Below are 22,140 nucleotides of genomic sequence, written 5' to 3'. Positions count from 1 at the left end.
TATGATACTATGAACCCTGCCAGCTCCATCTTCCAAGGGCTCAGAAGCTTTACAGCCAGAAGGACCCTAGAAGTTTATATAGACCAACTGCTTCAATTAACACTTGAGGAAATTGAGGTCCCAGAAGACAGAGGGAGGAATAGAACCCAGGTCCTTTGACCCTGTCACTTTCTCCATGTTCCAAGTAAGAAAGCAGAAGAACACTTTGGTGTCCTCAAAGGGAGCAATAAAGTATAAAGTCTAAATAGAGAGCCTCCACTATATGCATACCTAGGCCAAGGTCTATGTCTTTTGAGGCTGAGCTCACAGGCTACCCCTTCCATGGAGTCTATTGAGATAGATGTGCACCAGATGTGACTCTCCTCTCTTGTTAGTTCTCACAGCATGAAAGTTATGATTCTTCTGGCTCTGTGCTGAGGACAGGGACTTGTGGCTCTATTTATTAAGTGAAGCATATTGACACCTTCTCCCTAACTAATAGCCTTACAAGGTGGCCTAAATCATTGAGAGCTTCCATGATTTGTCCTGGATTACCCACATAATACTTGTTACAAGTCTTCCTAGCTTTGAGGCCAACCCTCTAGCCAATGCACAATGCTGCCTCTCTCTTCCATGCATACTGTGAAATTATAATGTTCTACATCTTTCAAATTTTATCTCCTTCCAAATTTTATCTCTTTGGGGTTTGGGGGAGCAAGAGGAGAAGTAGGAGTTCTCTTCATATCTCCTTCAGCATCGAGCACAGATCATTGAAGAGTGAAGACAACACGCCCCACTCCTTTTTTAAAGGATAAATCATCAGATGAAAAGATTTGATGAGTTCTGCATGTTTACAAAGTACCTTTATACAACACAACCTAATTCATGTTTAATTATCCAAAACTGAGACTAATGACAGGTATGTGAGCCTTCCCTGTCCATACCAAGTCTAAACATTTGACATAGGTCAGTTCAACTTTTTTAGAGGAAGGAAAACACATTTTTGGTGGTAAGTTTGAGTGATAGCCACACAGCACTGAAAACCTTGATCAGAAGATTCATCTTGTTAGGTGTGACACTCTTGGTTCAGTGGGTTGCAGCTTTTTTTCTAAATGTGTGAAGATGCTTAATGGCATCTGCCATGATTCTTGGGTGGAATCCAGAAGGTAAGGAGAATAAATGTCAATATGTATAACATTTAGAAAAAGTGAGTTGAAACAGCTGCCTTATCTAAAGAGCTCCACAATAACTACACATGCATATATACAGGTTTATACATGTATATACACATATGCATATGTATTTACACATATATGTATATTTTCATGCTTCAATGCTTACAACTATCTTAGTTGAAACAGCACAAGCTTTGAGCAGGAAGACCTTGGTTCCAATTATTCCTTGTTATCCTGGGCAAATCAATCAACCCAACTGACTCTGGCAACTCCCCAAAGCTTACGCTGATGAAATCAAAAGTCCAAACTCTCACCCAAAAAATAGTAATAAAAACAATAAGTTTTGCAAAATGTGTTACATATATCATCTTATTTGAAATAACCACAACAAAATCAGGCACTACTGATTTCATTTGTCCTAGGTGTGACAGAAAGAACTCTCGATTTGGAGTCCAAAGACCTGAGTTCAAATCTCAGATCTTGGCTCTGCTATTTAATGTCTGGGTGAACTCGGGCAATACATGTAATTCTTGGGGTCTCGGTTTCCTCATCAGTAGAATGAAGGCAGTTAGATCAGTAACTTTTAAGGCCTCTTACAATTCATGATCTATGTTGATATGATAATTCTATTACCATAATCCTCTGTTTACTTTAGGCTGGTTCATTAGACTGTGAGCTCCTTGAGAGCAGGAATTGGTCCCTCCCACCTTTTTCGTATGCCCAGTGCTTAGCACAGTGTCTGGAACATATTAACCACTTAACAAGTATTTGCTGACTGACTTATCGATCTTGGGCAAGACATCTATGGTCCTCGGTTTCGTCATCTGTAAAATGAGTGCATTTGACTAGGTGTTTTCTAAAGTCCCTTCCTACTCGAAATCTATGCTAAACTGTATGTAAAAACCAAGGCCTATTTGGGGAAAGGGTGTAAGAGTGGCTCACCATTAACCCACAGTCAAACTTCTTAGTTTTTGATCTCTGCTGCAAAGCCAGATTTCAGCTGGGGGTTGATAAAAGAGGGGCCTTCATTGCTCATGCTCTGAGGTCCATTTCTCTTTTCCCCTTTGATTATTTTCCCAGACCTGAGTGTATCTGATCACCAATTAGGGTACATCTGAAGGATCTGAAGTTCCCCAGGGACAGCCTTTGGCTGGAGCCACATGATGGCTAAAGTGAGCCCTGATGAAGGCTCCAGAATACAGCCCTCCACCATCACCACTGAGCACATTACATGCTAGTTTGCAGAAAAGAAAGGGATGACGGTCTGCAAATTACATTTCATTGTAGAAAAATACTCAGATTCTTTCCTGAACACAGCATTGTACTTTTTCAAATCATACCCCTTTGAAAGGGGGAAGAAGTGATTGCTGCAAAAGACTCCCATGTGAATCAGCAGTGATTAGGACAAGAGAGTTCTACCTTGTTTTCTGGTCAAGGTCTCTTTCATTAAGTTATCACTGAAGAGTGAAGAGAACACATCCCACTCCTTTTTAAAAGGATAAATCATCAGATGAAAAGATATGATGAGTTCTGCGTGTTTACAAAGGACATTTGTACAACACAACCTAACTCATGCTTAATTATCCAAAACCGAGACTAAAGACTTCCCTGTGAGCCTTCCCTGTCCATACAAAGTCTAAACATTTGACAATAGCTAAATCTCCAGACGCTGCCCCACCACCACTCTGCTTCTGATTATTCCCTCATCCAAACAATTGACAAATGGGAATCCATGCCTGCTGCCTCCTAAAATATAGAGAGGTGGGATGTTAGGCATGAGGCATCCTGTTTTTGTTTGTGTAGTGAGTGGTATGAACCATAATTAGCACATGGCACAATTTATCCTTTTCTTCTCAGCAGTCTGGGCTATCAAAAGCCAAGTCTGTTACTGCATTCAAAAATAAAATTCAGGCTCATTTACTATCATGCTTTAAAATACCTTCCTAGGGTAAAATGATGAATTAGGAAACTCCTAAAGGAAGGAAACGGTATTTTTCTATCTATATTGTGCCCAAGCCAGTGCTCTTGCAACTTCCAGTCTCTCAGAGGAAATGACTTACCACTCCCCTTGGACTATAAAAAAGGAATGCATCTTCTAAATGGTACCAAAGGTGGGACCAGGTAGTCCTAGGTAAATCTCAAAGGATAAATGTAATTTAATGACTTCAAAACAAAATGTTACCCTGACCTGCTTACACTTGTACAAATTTAGGCATTGCCTTCACATTAAAATCATTTCACTGAAATAAATTCTCCAGAAAACAGAATTGTGGGTTTGGAGCTCTGGAGCAAGGAGTTAATTACGGAATTTAGTTATGCTTACTCATGTATCTGGTTGAGATGGACAGTAGAGAGAGGTCATGGTAATTGGTGATACTGAAAAATGGGAAGTCAAAGCACTTTTTCAAGGGCTGGGGGTTATGAGTGAAAGGGGAGGAAGAAGCCTGTGAGCCAAGCACAGCTCGTAAGTGACCTGGAGGTGACAGCCACAAGAATTCTGAGCATGATGGAGTGAATTTTTGAGAACAGATGGTTGCAGAGCGCTGATGGCAGGGGATAGCCCTGAGAATGGCAATGGGGAGCCGGGAGAAGGACAACTCTTTCTCTTGGCTTTAGATGTTGGAAGTGAAAAGAAGTAGCCAGTACTAGAAAAGTTTCCTGCACATGGGGTCTTCAGGAGAAAGCTGGTTGCTTATGATCCTCCCCCAAGAGGAAATATGAGTTACAGCATGCCCTAAGCTTTACCATGGCACATCAAGCTCTGATTTTATATCAATCTAATAAACATTCATTAGATGCTTCAAATAAAAGTATTCTTTGAGCAGCTAAGCACCATGACAAATACAATATGCTATCAACTTGTTGGGGGCTGAAGGCATAGTACATTTTCAAAACTCACATCTAAGTAGAGGATTCTTATGAAATTGCTTGGAGTAAAGGAAAATCTTGAGTCTAGCCAATCTATGGAGAGGCTACAATAAGAACTGATCATGGCCACTTAACAACTAGCCAGCAGCAGCTCAACTCTATCAAAGAATCAATTTTTAAATAGGGCTGTGAATGTTTCCATCTCCTATGACATAGTGCTCGTGAGGAAATTCTAGAAAGACCACCGCCATTGCCCATGTTACTATCATCTACCTCCACACCATGACGCATGGAGCAAGATGTGCAGGACACTCACCTGAAAATCTTCTGGATGTCTTCTGCTTTGATCTCCTTTAGGATCTCCTGGTACAGCTGAGGATCTGACATTCCTGGAGATGGATCCAGCGAAGGGCATTTTGTACGTGCATAATATCCAATCACAATCCCCAAAATAAATAAGAGGGTCAGAGTGCAAAAGATTTTAGAGAAGCGAAAAATATTACAGTGGCTGTTCTTTGGTGTCGTCCTTGGGTAACGGCTCACATAGTCTGAGTCCTCCTGAAGTCTCTGGAACCTTCCTTTGGGGGATGTGGCTGGCTGAATGGAATCAAGATCCAGGTCCCCAGTTTCTGAATTCCCCAAGTTCTGATTCTCAGCACCATCGAGCTGAAAACGGTCAAAACCAGGCTCCTCCAACTCCTGTTCCATGTCCCATTCCAGATCAAGGGCAGTGGCCTGAAGGTCATCATTGTCTAAGTACTGAGAATGTCCTGGGGCTCTCTGATCTGCATTCACCTTTTGATAGGCCATCTTTTTACCTGTTCAAATAATGAACAAAAGGATGTTTATTTCATCCCAATACATAGATTAGATGGCCTTTCCCTATCTCCCCACTCTCTAATTACAATCATCACTGCTACTGATAAATATATATATATATATATGCATATAAATGTGTACAAGTGTTTTAAAGTTTTGCAAAGCGCACTACATACATCATATGATCCTCACACCAATTCGACGAAATAGGTGCTATTACTGGCCTCATTTTATAGTAGAAGAAACTGAGGTTGAGAAAGATTAAGTGATTTACCTGAGGCTTGTGTCTGACACAGGTTTTGACTTCAGGTCTTCTTAACGCTAAGTCTAGTGGACTATCCACTAAGCTACCAGTCTACCTCTACCACTGCCTCTCTTAACAACTAATATTTACATAGCACTTACTACGGACTAGGTATTGTGTTAAGTGCTTTACAAATATTATTTCATTTTATTTACTTATATCAATACATATTCTTTCCTCCCGGTAGAATATAAGCTTTTTGAGGTCAGGGACTGTTTCATTTTAATTTTGCATTCCAAGTACTTAACATAATACCTGGCAAATGATTGGCATTTAATAAATGTTTATTTATAGTACTCAGCAGGTTCCTAGTAAGAGATCGTTGAATTGCGCTGATATTGGGTCAGAACTCATCTGATAACCACTAAAAAAGGAAAACATTTATATTACTCTAATATTTTATAGTTTGTGGGAAGGAGAACCAAATACCTGCTTTGTGCAGTATTGGACTAGGCACTGAAGGGGAAGAGAACAGGCATAAATCTCAGTTCTTTTCCATGCAGGAGTTCTTAACCTGAGGTCTGTAGATTATCTATATTTTGTGCTGTTTAGTCATTTTTCGGTTGTGTCTGATTCTTCATGACCCCATTTAGTATTTTTTTGGCAAAGATACTAGAGTGGTTTCACATTTCCTTCTCCAGCTCATTTTACAGATGAAGAAACTGAGGCAAACAGGGTTAAGTGACTTGGCCAGGGTGACACAGCTAGTAAGTGCCTGAGGCCAGATTTGAACTCAGAAAGATGAGTCTTCCTGATTCCAGGCCTGGCATTTTAACTACTGTGCCACCAAGCTGCCCTAGACTATAACTTTCGACCTGTCTACACACACATACATACATATGTATACACATGTATACATGTATATATAACTATATTTTAGTATAACCATTTTCCTTTGTAATCCTGTAGATTTTATTTCATGTATTTAAAAACATTATTCCGAAAAAAGGTTTATAAACTTCACCAGAATGCCCAAGGGGTCCATCACACACACAGACACACACACAGGGGTGGGGTGGGGATTAAGAACCCTCCTGTACAGGGAGTTAAAGAGTGTATAGATGAGAAGGAAATTGATAGAAACAGGACATCAAGAGAGACCACTCCTTGATAAATTATGGCCTGAAATGTGAGAAGATAACAGCCCAGGAAAGTAAGACCGTAATACCTAAAGCTGGAAGTGACTTTAGAAGTCATAAAAACATTAACTTAGAGATGGAAGGGACCTTCAAGTTATTCCATCTACCTGAATCCTTCCCACTTTACAAATGAGGAAGACAAGAGGCCTGGAGATCTTTAAACTGCCCTGTGGACCCATTATATCTTCTCCTTCAAACCCAGCAGAATATAAGCCACTCGAAGGCAGGGACCATCAAGCTTTTGCTTTTATATCTCCAGCATCTAGCACAAAGCCTGGCACACAGTAGGAACTTAATATATACTGTTTGATTGATATTATTGAATTAAAATCTACCAAAAAGCACTGAATATATTACATTGAATGCAAAGCATGACTCACACTCATCCTAAGGTCCCCACTGAATTGAAGTTTTAGCAGCCAGGGAAATTCTTCCCCCCTGTAGTCTCTAATTCCCATCATAATTCAAAAATCCAGATTCATGTTCAGACAAATTATTTGAAAACTAACCAAGGCAACAGTAAGGCAGAATTTTCATGCCTTGTCCAACAAGAGACATTCCATCACTTGCATATCAGCAATTTAATGATTTTCCAACATGAGACAGAGCCATCAATGGGGATGAAAGGCAAATTCAAATATTCTCTCTTCACTGTAATGGATTTCTGATGGACACCCCAGTGACTACTTTTGTGCTCATTAACCCAGTAATGAATTATCTTTCTCAGAGATTAGCCTCCCAGGAGAATAGTCTCTTGTTCATATGTGAGTGGACCCAACCACTTCATATCACAGAGTCCCAGAGCATTTCAGGAAAGTTATGGAGGCGATGAATGGATGTTAGGAGAGATGTGAGCAAGCAGTTGGACCACTTACTTTACAAAACCAATTGTTTCACTACATAAGTACCTAATTTGAGAATCTCATCTTGTTACAGACTTCCTTGCCCCAAAGGAGATAAAGCAGTTGACAGACTTATTATAACAGGATAATATAAATCCTCCTCCTCTCTGAGGTGATTTTTCTGGTCATTTTATACTCATGCATGAATAAAAAGATAATCTCTTAAGAAATAAAACAGAACAGAATGTTCCTAATTTTCTTAAAATAAGAAGTCCATTTCCATGTTGGTGAAAGAGGAGGTGAGATACAGGATTTGAAAAGGAAAGAAACAGCCCTCACTGCCTGAGATTCACAGTGATCTGAAGATTTAAAATCGGAATGGTCCTTAGAGATCATTTAGTCCAGCTTTATCCATCCACTACTGAGGCAACTGAAACCTAGCAACATAAAATCAATTGCCCAAGGTCACACAGGTAATAGGGAAGAGCTGGGACTTGAACCCAAACCCAGGTCTCCTGATTACAAATCCAGCCCAGTCCAAGGATTCAAAATCCCAACACACCTTGCTGCATAATAAACTAAAATGAAAAAAAAAACTTCACTTCTAAAAATAATATTCTCTCAACATAGCATTCTTACACATGATTCTATTTATAGCTAGGTGGTATAATAGAGTACTGGGTCTGAAGTCAGGAAGATCTGAGTTCCATTCCAGCCTCAGATACACATTAGCTGCATCACCTGGAGCAAGTCACTTGACCTCTGTTTGCCTCAGTTTCTTCATCTGTAAAATGATGATGATGACAGCACCTACCTTCCAGGACCGTGGTGAGGATCACTACATTAATTATAAAGCATTTAGCACAGTGCCTGGCACATAAATGGCACTATGTAAATGTTTGCTATTACTTCATACCATTAAATCTATATGCAATTCATACATCATTGATAGAGATGATCATCTCACGCTATTAGACAAACTACTATTCAATATGATAGAAGGTCTATGGAATCACGTAATATTTCTAAGACTAAGCTCAAGTCTTTACTTTCAGTCGTATAAGTATCTCTCTTGCAGAGACCCACTTTGATGTTGGAAAGGTCATGGAAACTCAAGTGACATTTCTTCAAATAGAAACGTCTCCAGTCGTTTTTCAAATTTAATATTGTGGCACTTGAGCTTATGAAAATGCAACATTTATGGAAGGTAAAACATATTTTCTCATGCTTTCCAAACATCATTTTCATTTATGTGAGGGCCTCTCTGATCCTACCCTATCCCCAAAGGCAAAATCAAAATTCAAAATATATCACCCTGGAATATTTCTCTATTTACCTATACATCTGTATACAGCTTATATTTTTCTCCACATCTGTCTAGATGCCGAACTGAAGACTGAGGGAAAATACAGGCACACACAAGTCATACAGAATATTCTCCAGGTAATAGTTTTGGACCCCACGATGAATTTTTATGAGAAGTTTAGATGTCCAGCACCTTACTTTCATCTAAATTCTAACTGCATTAATTCTAATTACAAATCCTTACTGCCTTGATGTGATATAGACAATAGACGGATAAAGGACACACGTATATGAGTGGAAAATTTAGTGTTTAAAACCTTGTTTTCCCTAAGAGACGCTTGCCCCAGTCACTGAAGGTGCTATCAACAATAATGTTAAGACATTTATGTAGTGCTTTCAGTTTGCTTTACATCTAGCATCTCATTTAAGCATAGAATAACCTTGGGAAGGAGGGACTGCAGGTGGTATTATTTATTCCCCACTTAAGATGAGAAAACAGCCTCAGCATAAAGGCAGCTAGGTGGGTTGGTCTTGGAGTCAGGAGGACCTGAGTTCAAATCCTGCCTCATACACATAATGGTTGTGGAACCTTACAAAACCACTTACCCTCTCCGGGCCTCATTTTCTCCACTTGAAAAATGGTGATGATAATAATATAGAACTCTACATAACATAGCTAGGGTGACGATCAAATGAGACGGCACTACAGAAAGTGCCTCGGAAACCTTTGCTGTTGTTCAGTTGTGTCTGACTCTTCATGATCCCACATGGGATTTTCTTGGCAAAAATATGGGAGTGGTTCACCATTTCCTTCTTCAGCTCATTTTACAGATAAGGAAACTGAGGCAAAGAGGGTAAAGTGACTTGTCCAGGGTCACACAGCTCATAAATGTCCGAGACTGGATTTGAATTCGTGAAGATGAGTCTTCCTGATTCCAAGCCCAGGGTTCTACCTGTTGCACCGTCTAGCTTCCCCCTGCAATCCTTAAGGAATCATAGAAAGACTAGCTATCATCATTAATGTTAAGAGCCCACCTATATCTATAGAGCTAGCAAGCATTAGCATTGGGATTTAAAGACAGGTCTTATATACCGAGTTCAACCTTACAGTGGCGGGGGGGGGGGGGGGGGGGGCGCGGCGGGTAGAGATAGGAAAGGAATAAGAATTTACTATAATAGTATCTACTATGTGCCAGGTCTCATTTGATTCTTACAATAACCCTAAGAGGTAGGGGCTATTATTATCCCCACTTTACAGATAAGGGGACTGCGGCAAACAGAGGTTAAATGACTTGCCCAGGGTCACACAGTTAGTAAGTGACTGAGAGAGGATTTGAACTCAGGGCTTCTTGACTCCAGGCCCAGGACTCTATCCACTGCATCGTCACAAGCCTCTTAAATGTTACCAAGGTGCTCACAGCCTTCTAAAATTGATGCTGCCTGGAAACATCAAAGGCCTTCATCTTCAATATTTAATTTGTGTCTTTGAGACCACGTCCATGAGACACTCTGTGGATGTTACTGTGTACATTCACTGCCCAGTGGAAAGAATTCTCAGATTCCCAACAAGCTTGGTTCTTTCAAGAGGAATCATTCACACCGCTGTTCCTGGAGTTCTTGTCCAGGATCCCAAACTCTGGTCAGTGCTCTCAGGCTAGACAGGCAATCGCCCAGCACCATACTTGAGGCGTGTGACCGGAGCATCAACTTAGCTGAGCTCAGAGAAGTTCATTATCAAGGACTTGGCCTGGCCACACAACTCAAGTATGGTGCCGGGTCAAGGTAAATCATGCACGAAGAAAACCCTCTTAAACACAATCTCTCTCAGTGGGTGGCTAACAATATACCTCAAAAGAGGCAACATCTTAATTTAATGAAATTGAGGAATACTAAAGAAATTAAAGTAAAACACAACACACATTATTATTTTTAATTGTAACGATTCACAAAATATTTTAAGGGTCTATTTTTAAAATAATCTTACTGTGATTTTTATTTTTATACCACCTACATTTCCTGAGACATCCCCCTTCTCAGAGAGCCATGCCTTCTAATGAAAAGTTTTTTTAAAAAGGAAAAAGTTACATAAAATGAGGCAAAATACTGAAAAAGACTGGTGTTTTTACGTATCATTCTATAGTCATACTCCTCCCTCCCCCACCAGGAAGGATAGGGAACCTGAGGCCTCAAGGCCACAAGTGGCTTTCTAGGTCCTCAAGGACAGTCCTTTGACTCAATTCCCTAAGGGGATTTGTTCTGTGAAGTCTAGATTCAGTCAAAGGGCTTCTCTTGAGGACCTAGGGGACCACATGTGGCCTCGAGGCTGCAGGTTCCCCACCCCTGAATTAGGGAAAGTGCTTTTTCACATCTCTTTTCTGGAGCTAAGCTTAGTCACGATATTTTCATAGGTCTCAGCTTTGATTATTTTGTTTTTTTTTCTATTTGTACTGTTCTAGTCACTGTGCATATTGTTTGCCTAGTTCTGCATTCTTCACTTTACATGAAGTAAATAAATAACCTGCATGTTTCTCATTTCTCACAGCCTAGTGATATTCCATTACAGTCACATACTCCAATTTGTTTAGCCACTTTCCAATTGATAGGAATTCACTCTGTTTCCAGTTTTCTTTGCTCTATCTAAAAGTGCCACTGTAGATGCTTTGGTGTTTACGGAGCCTCTTTTTTGTCGACAATCTCATTTGGGGTATATGTTCAGCAGTGGGTTCTATGGGTAAAAGGCTTTGGACATTTTAGTCTCTCTCTTCATATAATTCCAAGTGGCTTTCTAGAATTACTGGACTATTTCACATTTACACCAACAATGCATTAATGTGCACATCTTTCCATAATCCTGTACTTCAAAATGTACAATTTCTATCTTTTTTTTAGTTTTTTTTTCCAAATTTGTTGCATTTGAGATGAACATTCTGAGTTTTTTATTTTCATTTCCCTCATTGTTAGTAATTTGGCACCTTCTTTCATATATTTGTTAATTTTCAAATTTTTAATTTTTTCTTTTTTTGCTTTTTGGCAGGGCAATTGGGGTTAAGTGACTTGCCCAAGGTTGCACAGCTAGTACATGTGTCAAGTGTCTGAGGCTGCATCTGAACTCAGGTCCTCCTGACTCGAGGGCCAGTGCACCACCTAGCTGCCCCTATTTGTTAATTTTCAATTGTTTCTTTTGAGAACTGTATATATCTTTTAAGAGATTATCTTCATAGGATACTATTTATCACGAGAGATTGATTACCTTTGTAGGATATTATTTATCGCGGTAGTCTAGCAGACTTAATGTAAGTAGACCCTAGACTCTGGAAATGTCAAAAATCTTAGTTTGAGAAACTTTTCAGGGCTAGAGATGACAGAAGGGAGCTTCTCCAGCTTGCAAAATCATTTTGTTAATGAAGATGTTAACAGCCACTGCTCTCTAGCAAGGCAAGAAATACTGCAACTGTAAACAGTCATTCGAAGACAGTCCCGGCTTTGTTTAATTTTTCTCCATAATGAGATTTTCTTCTTCTTACTTTTGTGAAATAGCCTGCGTGATTGCTGTAATGACTGGAAATGTGTTGACTCTCCTATTTAACTGTCATTCTGCATGTCAAGTACATAAAACAAATGACAATAATAATTAGCCATTTATGCTTCGCTAAGTGAATACACAGTGCATATAACATTGCAAGAACCTTTTGCCATTACAGTAAAATGGAAGAAATGAATTTGTTTTTTAAGGGAAAAATAAAAACACAACACTTGATCCTGGTCCACAAAATATTAGGATCATAGCTCTTCAAGTTTCAGGAAAGTTCAGAGGTTACCACATATCATCTCCTCATTTGACAAAGAAATAAGAGAGGGAAAGTAATTTTCTCAGTCACACAGGTAGGAAAATCAGAACATGCATTCAATCTTAGTTCCTCAGAATAAAAAAATTCAGTACTTGTTTGCCTCTGTAATCTTAGGACGAGAAGAGAGAGTCAGAATACAGGGCACAAAAAAATTACTTTGCCGACTAAATTTTCAAAATGTTCAAATGACTAATAAAAGCTCTAGAGACACAATGCTAATAACTTTGGGTCAAGTCGCCAAAGATTGAATTAAGTGACTGATCAGATTTATTTTATTTTTTAATAAAATATTTTATTTTTCCCCAATTACATGTTAAAATAATTTTAACATGTGTTAACTGACTTCAAATACACACATACCCCCACAAAATTCCTATGAATGTGTGTTACATGATTGTTTCTTGGTATAATGGGGGCCTGCCAATAAGTCTAGTCCTTAAAAGCCTACACAGAGTATAACAGGACTGTCTGCTGGAAGAGTCTGTGATGCCTTCAGAGTTGTAATGAGAGGTAATAGAGACACTGTGTGACTGATTCTGGTCTGCTAAGTTCATGATGAAGAAGAACCTTTCTTGATTTATTACAGCTGTGTAACCCAAACTACACCTTCCTCTGAAAGGTTGTCATCAGCCTTGGCCTCTCTCATCAACCCTGGTTTCACAGTATCCTTGGGCTGACTTCTTTCTGCAAAGGGTATCCAGTAAGAAGCTATGCTGTTAAGGGAGAATCCTGAGGCCTCCTCCCTAACCTAGGCTAAAATTGTGGCCCTGCAGATAAAGGCCTTGATTCTTTGCCCATCTCAATTTTTGTCCTTTTTATGTGAAGGGGATTTTAGGCCATGACTTTGTGATTTTTAAAAGGTCAGGAAAGCAAGCAATCTGAGGTATGCAAGTCTAGTCCATACTGGATTTCATAGACAGCCTAGAATCCATGTACCAAGGAAAAGAGTCAACCATTAGGACCCTGCCCAGAGTTAACCAGGATGAAGACTCATTGGGTAGGTACGTACCATTTGAATATAAATTTGAAAGGACTAATGCTAAGTAAAGCAATGCTAAGCTTGAGCCCACTCTCCCAGAGACTGAGGCAGTATAGGGTAGAGTGTGTCCCTGAAGTATTGGAAGGAATTGCTTTTAATTGAGGTATTTTTTTCTATATCTTTTAAACTAATTCCTCCTTATAAATATAATGGATATGAAGTGATTTTGATACATAGATGGTAGATTTCATGTTGTAAAAGAGTCAGTAAGGTGATGGTTTTTTTTAACCAAATCAATTGTTTTTTCATTGACAATAAGCCACAAGTGATCTTAGATTCTTTAGAGCTTTCAGGTAATTTATTCATCTGTAACAGGGATAATGATGATGTCTGCCTTACAAGGCCTTTGGGAGGATCCAATGAAATAGCTTATATAAAGAATTTTGCAAACCTTTAAGTGTCATATAAATGTTAGCTATTGTCATCCTCCTCATCCTAATCTTCACTTCTTAGAGTGCTCCTCCAAGGATTTCCCTGCCCTCCTGCAGAACCCCATCCTGCCTCTTCAATTTTCCTTACTTTAATTATCTGTGTACATATTGTGCATCCCATTCAGTAGAAGCTCCTCAAGGGCAGAGACAATTTCCTTCCTGTCTTTATATCCCAAGCGACTTTCACCAGTGCCTTGCGTGGTATTTAATACACATGTTGGTGGAATTAAGTTATTAAATCTGACTTAAAGAAATGACTATTAGAATCCATTTCACTAGAATGCGCTGTTCTGGAAAAACAAAGGATACTTTCACATAAAACAACTAACTTCACTGCGTTCAATTTACACCAGAAGTGCATTGCTACTACAGAATACCCGAGTCCTTTCAATGTAAAAATACTTTAAAAACATTGCGTTCTCATCTACAACTAAGAGTTTAAAATGATGTGGCTTCACACTGTACTGCTGCCTTTTCCCTCTGGCATGGGGAACATGTAAGTTCTCTTGCTGTTTCTTCATATTGTACATACACACACACACACACACACACACACACACACACACACACTTTGGGTGCTCTATCCATTTGCCTGGGATAACCATAAAACAACTCCCCAGTCTCTGCTATGACTGTTACTTAAACAAAAAGGGATTGCCATGTCTTAGAAGGGGATCAGTACTGTTGACCAAACACAAGAGGGCTTTGAGCACCTAAAGAGTTAAGATGGCAGCGGATGGTCACTGGGCTTGTTTGGAAGTGTCTGTCTGGATTTAAAAAAAAGAAAAAGAAAAAGAAACCCTTAGTTTGATAGATCTCCTGCCATTGTTCCCCCTTTCAGCCAGCATGAATGATCTTAAATTGTTGCTTTTCTGACTGTGGCTTTTGGATTTCCAAGAAAAGAAAGCTTTTATCTACATGAGACTCCTAAGTACTCTATTTTTCATGTATTTCAAAGGTCCCTTATTTATTTTTTTAAATATCTCAGCTCTTCAAAAAACTATCAACACATTTCTCGTAATAGATAGTGCTTAATTCCCAAATCACTCCTCCTGTGACCTTTAAGCAAAGGCTCAAAAAGAACCATTCAATTTTGATAGAAACAATAGACTAGAGACACAAGAGAATTGAGGCAAAGTCTTTCTTTTCTTTTTCTTTTTCCTTTTTCCCACCCATTCCATTTTCATGGATTATTTTTCCTTTCATATTTCATGAGAAAGGCCAGTATATTGTAGAACTAGAAGAAATGAGTAAAAAGGTACTGATATTTATAAGGGATATCTCTTAAAGAGAGACAGACAGAAAGAGACAAAAAGAGACACAAAAGGAAGAGACTGGTAAGAAATGATCACTTCCATACTCTAAAGCAAATTCAAATAGAAACAAAGGGCGGGGTAGTGCTGGTGGTGGTAATCTAAATCATACATAATAATCTTTGCTATACTGACTTAGAAAACCACATATTAACGTTACACAAATTTTATTGTGTTTTTATCTGTTTTGTTAAATATTTCCCAATTACATCTTAATCCAGTTGGGGCTACAATTGGGAATGCTATGAGCTTTCTGCAGCACCTCTGCCCTAAAACAAGGGTTTTTAATCTGGGCGTCTTTGGACCAGTTCTTGCGGATTGATTTCAGGGGGTCCTCAAATTTGCTTTATTTTTTAATATTTTGATAATTATATTTCAATGTAATTGACTTCCTTTTTATTCAAGAGTACTTTCTTTTATGCATTTAAGAACATTATTTTGAAAAGGATTCCTTAAATTTCACCAGATGGCCAAAGGGGGACCAGGATATTTAAAAGAAGAATCCCTGCTCTAAAGGGGGCTAGGGAAATGAATGCATACTAACCAACAAGCATTGATTAAGCATTTAGCATGTGTCAGGCACTGTGCTAGATATACAAATACAATTCTTACACGCTACATAGTTGAAGATTATAACCCAGGTAAACAAGGATTATATTATAATAATAGTAATAGTTAAAAAGCCTGCTTAGGCTGGTCACTAGTGAGGGTAGTAAGCAGCATAATAAAACAGTGATGCCTAGCATTAGCAGGCAAGTCACTCAGGGGTATGTCTTGGCCATATTGTCCATGACAAGTTTAAGACAGAGAAGGAGACTGCCAGGAGTTATCCTTAAGCATCGATGACACCTAGTTGGGGATGTAAAAGAGGGGATTCTTACACAGGTACATATCAGATCATAGATCAGAGTTGAAAATTGATTTTAGCAACACACAGAAAACAACACAAATTTAATTAAGGCCTTCATAATAAATGTGAGCACAATCCAGAGTCTTCCTTTGGTGCATAGCTTGGCATGGGGGTGATCTGGGATTTTAAATACAGTCCGGCTCTTGGAATGCCAGCCATGTGGTACGTTGCCAGGCCTGGATATGAGAGAGCAGAAGCTGCTATAACTTCTTCTTTCTAATGTGGCTTTCAAGAGCCTAGGGTCACTTCAACAATGTAATGAGAAGATGATTTATGTGGAATTTTATGACTTTGTCCGAATTCTGCAAAACCTGTTTAAAAACCAAACATTTAAGAACAACCCTATGAAAGATAGCAATTCTGTACTGTATACTTGGGGGACGTATGATGTTTCTAACATCTACCAGGCACACCATTTAAAAGCAAATTGAAAACTCAATTAATATGTTTATGGTAAGGGGAGGAAACATGATGAAAAAATAATGAAACATCTACACCATCTGTATCAATAACACTTTGGCATTTAAAGGGTAATTTTTCTGTTACTGAATATTTTAAAGCCCATATATTTATAGTCTTGAGGTACATTAAAACAACTGGAGAATCTACCAAGAACTATGTTGGGTACTACTTATATCATTTATATTTTATTTATGAATAGGAATATTATTAAAAATGAAAGATCTCCAATGGCACATAAAAGTAATGCGGATATGAAATTAAATGTCAGGCAAACGGCATGGGAATGCAATATTCATGAAGCCATAAAGCCAAAAACATTTTGCAGAACTTTTATATAATGGACATAATTGAAGGACGCTTTATTATAATAACTCATGCCAAATTAGCACTTAGCACAGTGCCAGGCACATAGTAGGTGCTTAATAAATGTTGATTGATGGATAAAAGATTACTGAATTTGTCTAAACTTTACTACCTTTGTGATAATAGGCAAGTTAGTTAACCTCACTGAGCCTATTGAATTAGATTCTGTGATCTTTCCATTTTTAAAGGTCAAATAATATCAGCTTCCCAAAAGGGATTCTCATAGTCAGAGGGAAGGTCAGAGCTATTGAAAGGACTTTGAGATCATGTAGCCTCACCTTCTCTTGGTAGAGAGGTGGTAAAGAGGTTAGAGAATTACATGTGAAGGCAGGGAGACTTTGGTATGAATGCAATGTGGAGAAGTATCAAACAATTACTAGCTGGGTGACTAGATAAGTCACTTAACCCTGTTTGTCTCAGTTTCCTCATCTATTGTTATTGTTCAGTCATTTCAATCATAACTGACTCTTCGTGACCCGATGTGGTGTTTTCTTAACAAAGATACTGGAGTGATTTGCCATTTACTTCTCCAGATCATTTTACAGATGAGGAAACTGAGGCAAACAGGGTTAAGTGATTTGCCCAGATTCAAGTGTCTGAGGCCAGATCTGAACTAGTCTGACTTCAGGCCTGGTGCTCTATCCATTGCAACATCTAGCTGCCTTCATCTATAAAATGGAAAAATGATAATAATTAATAATAATAGTAGCATTTACCTTCCAAGGTTCTTTTTAAGATCAAATGAGAAAATATACGTAAAGAACTTGGCAAACCTTAAAGTGCTATAAATATGCTAGATATTATAGTTAGAGGAGATAAGATCTGGAGGAGTGAACGACTGAGGCTAATTGTTTCTTTTCCCTTTCTTTCCCCAATCATTTTATGATTATTATTATTTTACTGTTTCATGTTATTTTTGTCCTTCAGTGTCCCTTCCCTGTTTCTTCTGTGTTTTCATTTCCTTTCCTCATCCTTATTTCAGAGATCAGGAGGAGAAGAATAACCCATAAAAGGGCCACGCTCATCTTCCGACAGACATTAGCAGACTAGTATTATCACACTGTTTCACAGGCTGCATGAAATAAACGGGAAAGTTTGGGTGCTTCTTTGGTATCTATACAGTGTCAAGAGAATTCAAAGTAGGCCCCTAGTGTGATGGTTGGAACTCTTATGGGGGATTTGTACATGTGGAAGACATGGATAGTGATCTTATAGGCTAAGCATATATGCTTTACAATATTACATCACTGGAGGGAATTAACACCCACTTACATGAGATCCCAGTTCCATTGAAACACCAGACTATTCATTTGGCTACAAGCAAGGATCTGATTGGTTGGCTGATGATCACACTCAAAAGGAGAGCAGTAACCAGGGTGGGTGAACCAGGGCTTTGCCTATGGTTTCTGAATTTAGAGGTCACAGGCAAAAACTGAACTACCCTGGTTAATTTGTAACACAAGTTAGCAATTAGCAAAAATCATTAGTTATTCATTGGGAATTTATCAGATGTGGGGATTAAGTGGTCTCTTTCCCTATTCCACCCTACCCTCTCCTCCTCCACAGTAACCTCTCCAACAAGTCTTTGTCTCAGGGTCTCCCTGCTCTCACCTATCCTGTCCCTTTCCCCAATTATAGATATATTTCATGCTACTTGTCACAGGTGTGGTTTGTGACTTGCCCTGGTCATGGCAATTCCTACTTATGGTTCTGTGCCAAATAAGCCTTTTCAGTAACACATCCTTCAGTTCCTGAATCAGCAAAGTCAATTCTCTTTTTGTCTTTCTCCCTTAATGTTGCTTTCTATGATTAGCAGAACTCAGAAGCCTCACGCTTTCTCCACCATGGCCTAAAGAGAGGGTCTTGATCCCACTTAAGAATTAATAACCTGGCTATTTGTCCTCACTTTTCTGATCCTTACCTCTTCTCCTCACTCACCCCTGAAATTCTTTATAAAACTACCGCTTTTACTATAAAATCCATGATTCCTCTTAGATGCTTTAAAAAATTCATTACCAAAACCATCTATTGCATAATTTAAAAGATAGGGACACATGATCTCAGCATTTTGATCTAAGACTCTTGACACCCAACTACCTCATTTTACAGAAATGGAAACTGATGTTCAGCAAGATTGGGTGACTTTCTCAAGGCCATAGAGTCAGAAAAAATACATTGATTACATTAAAAGAGAATTGAAAAAATAATTTTAAAAATATTCTTATCAACAAAAAACAAAAATGCGGGTAGAAATATGGAGTTACAAATTAGCACTGGACCAATAGGTATTTGTAAATGGTACCAGCTACAATTATAATAACGCAAAACACTAAATGCTAGCAGAAAGAATAAGCTATTAAAAAAAGAATAAATCAAGCTTCAATCAGATTAAATATGACCTGTTGGGTATATTTTAGATGAGATAGTTTTTAGGGTGTAAGTTGGATTAGATGGCTACCAGGATCACTTTTGACATATTCTATGACTCTATGATCAATTCTTGAATCTCAGGGAGAAAAAGAAAATTTTAGAAAATCAAGTCAACTATATAAACAATTTATACCATAGCACAGTGATCTAGAAGGAAAACAACAGCTAGAACAACTTTGAAAGACCTTAGAACTCTGGTCAACATAATGAGCATTGGCGGTTCTAGAGGGCCAGTAACGAAGAATGCTGCCCTTCCTCCTGATAAGCCTCAATGTGAAAAATGAGAAACACATCTACGACCAATGGGAAAATATGCTTTGTTTGTCTATGTATATTTCTTACAAGGATTTTGGTTTTGAATGGAAAGTAGGAGGCAAGAAGGAAAAAATTGTCAATAATAAAATTTAATTTAAAAATCTTATTTTTTTACAGAAGAAGTTGAATGAAATATGTTGAATCATGAAGTAATATCTTTCTTGTTATTAAAGAAATCATAAAAATTAAATAAATAATGACTACCCATAGATTCAAAGAATATTAGAGCTGGAAGAGAGTCGAGAAAACATCCAGCTTGATCTGTCTCATTGTATAGATGAAAAAAAGTTGAGATCATAAAAGTGATAGCCAAGTTGGCACCAAAAAAAGAACATTTATTAAGTATCTACTGCATACAAGGCACTTAGAGCCACCAAAAAAAACATTCCTGCCTTCAAGGAGTTTACATTCTACTCAGCAAACACGAATGACTGACAAATAAATACACATGTATGTGATGATTTGAGGAAGGAGAGGACAACAAGGAAAAGCTCCTAAAGGAAGAGGTATATGAGATAAGCCTAGAATGAACCCATAGAGTCTAAGAAAGAGATGCAAGAAGTCATGTGCCTTCTCCAACAGGGGACATTCTAGACAAAGACAAACAGGTTGGACAGGAGACACTGATTGCAGCTACTAAGGGCAAAAGGATTAGAAACCAGTTTCTGCCAGCTTCAGTGTTACCCAATGCATTCTACCCCCCCCCCCCAATTAGGAAGACAATTTAGACTTATTGGACAAGGGCTATGATTATATCACTTCTAAAATGACATTTTAAACCTTTCCAAAACTGAGTCCATTCTGGACAATTCCCATTTGAGCATGCGCGTGTACCCATTACCTTACACCAGCAATGCAGCAGAGACAGAAAGTCTTTGGAACAAAAGTCTAGCTTAGTCAGCCTACTTGTATAACACGCAAAACTAAAATTCCACAAAGGGTGACCTTTACAACCAGTATGTGCCAGGTGATTCTATGGCTTAATAAAAATGGAATGGAAAAAACCCAGCATTTATCATCTGAGCTCTTTCTGTGCTCCTAAAAATTGACAGGCCAAGGAATTAAACAGAGGACTAAGGTCAACCAGTGATATCTATGGAGTTGGGGGGAACTCATTAAGCAGCGGCTCCGTATTTGTGAGATAGGCTGCATGTATTTTCAGTCCTTACCTTCCCAAATGCATATCATTAAATACCAATTCAGCCAAACATGTGGGATTGAATGGGGCTATTATCTAAAATGTTTGATTTTCACATATTTTTAATAGATTCCTACAAACAGAGGGATTTAATAAATGCTGAAAATCCTCATTCCAACCATTCTCTGCTTTGAATATTAATGAAAAGCAGTGGGGCCCATTCAACAGTAACAGTTTAAATAGTCTGTCCACTAGCTTTTAAATGATGCAACCCTTGGGGAAATTGCTGTCTTAAGGAACCGGGACATAAGGCCGAATATGAAGATATAACAAACCTCAAGGGTTTCTGGGAGCAGGGATAGGGTGAAGTGAGCAGGGAGTCTGAGGGGGCAACCAGGACAGAGAAATTGGTATTTTGGCCAAGGGCACAAATATTGAAGAGATTCCATCAGGGTTATTTCCAGGTATGCTTCCTTCCCCTGTGACCATACCCTAGGCCCCCCTAGTCCTTTCTATCACCCTCTCCCCAACAACAGCTTATCCCTTGGCAGCACAGAAAGCTAATAGTGTCCCAGATAATATTTCCTTCCCTAAGTGACCTCATTCAAGTAGGGTTCCCTTCCCTACATCCTCTGGTCCTTATCCTCCCTCCATCCCCAATTCCTAATTAAGAGTCTCAAGTGAGGACACCGCTAAGATGGCTATTTGGCATACTGGAGAGGGTGTCGGCCTGGGGGCCATGAAGACCCCAGATTTGAATCCTGCCTCAGCTATGTACTAGCTGGGTGACCCCTGGACAAGTCACAACTCTTCTCAACTTCATTTTTCTCATCTGTAAAATAGGAAAAATACCACCTAATTCACAGGAATGTTACGAGGATAAAGTGAGAAAATATTTATAAAACACTGGGGAATCTTAAAGAGTTATATAAATGGTAGTTATTATTACTATTAGTTGTCCTTCCACTGAATTACACCTTTGATCCTTGTATAAGATAAAGCCTGGATGGAAGGAAGAAAAATCAGAAGAGAAATAACAAGGAAGGCTGCTAAGCTGACGTCTGTTGCTGGTTTCATTTCCCTGGTTGGAGGCTAAGGTTGCCAACAACGAAATCCTCAGACACAGAAAGGCAAGATCAGTACCACTCCCCACGGGAAAGGGTGGGGAGTCTGGCCCTCTGCACCACAGTGTGTGAAAAGCCCCATGAAGAGAAAATAGGCCCGAGATGGGGGTTGAGAAGACAACTAGAGACAGAAACCTGCTTCCCTGGTCAAGGTGTAAAAGTGTCTACTAACATGGCGGCCTAAAGGCATGTATCCCTTCAGCATGAGGGTTCCAATATCACCCTCCTACCTAACACCCAGGTTTCTTTTTGTTTGAGGAAGGCACCGTAAACCCTAAATCTCAATGTAAATGGGCTTTTTCTCCATACAGGTGGAGGTGAGCTTGGGCTCTGGAG

The 22,140-nt window shown here is 38.9% G+C and overlaps 1 protein-coding gene across 1 annotated transcript in view; it reads right to left on the bottom strand.

The window, feature by feature from the left end:
* NAALADL2 (N-acetylated alpha-linked acidic dipeptidase like 2) overlaps positions 1–22,140 on the bottom strand; it is a 1,044,682-nt gene that overhangs the window by 751,681 nt on the left and 270,861 nt on the right. Inside the window, exon 3 of the mRNA XM_036755686.1 lies at positions 4,339–4,840. Within this exon, the coding sequence (XP_036611581.1) occupies positions 4,339–4,840 (502 nt within the window). The remainder of the gene's footprint in view (positions 1–4,338; positions 4,841–22,140) is intronic.

The sequence above is a fragment of the Trichosurus vulpecula genome, chromosome 4 (assembly GCF_011100635.1).
Source record: "Trichosurus vulpecula isolate mTriVul1 chromosome 4, mTriVul1.pri, whole genome shotgun sequence".
Classification (NCBI taxonomy): Eukaryota; Metazoa; Chordata; class Mammalia; order Diprotodontia; family Phalangeridae; genus Trichosurus; species Trichosurus vulpecula.
This window is presented reverse-complemented; position numbering and strand designations above follow the sequence as displayed.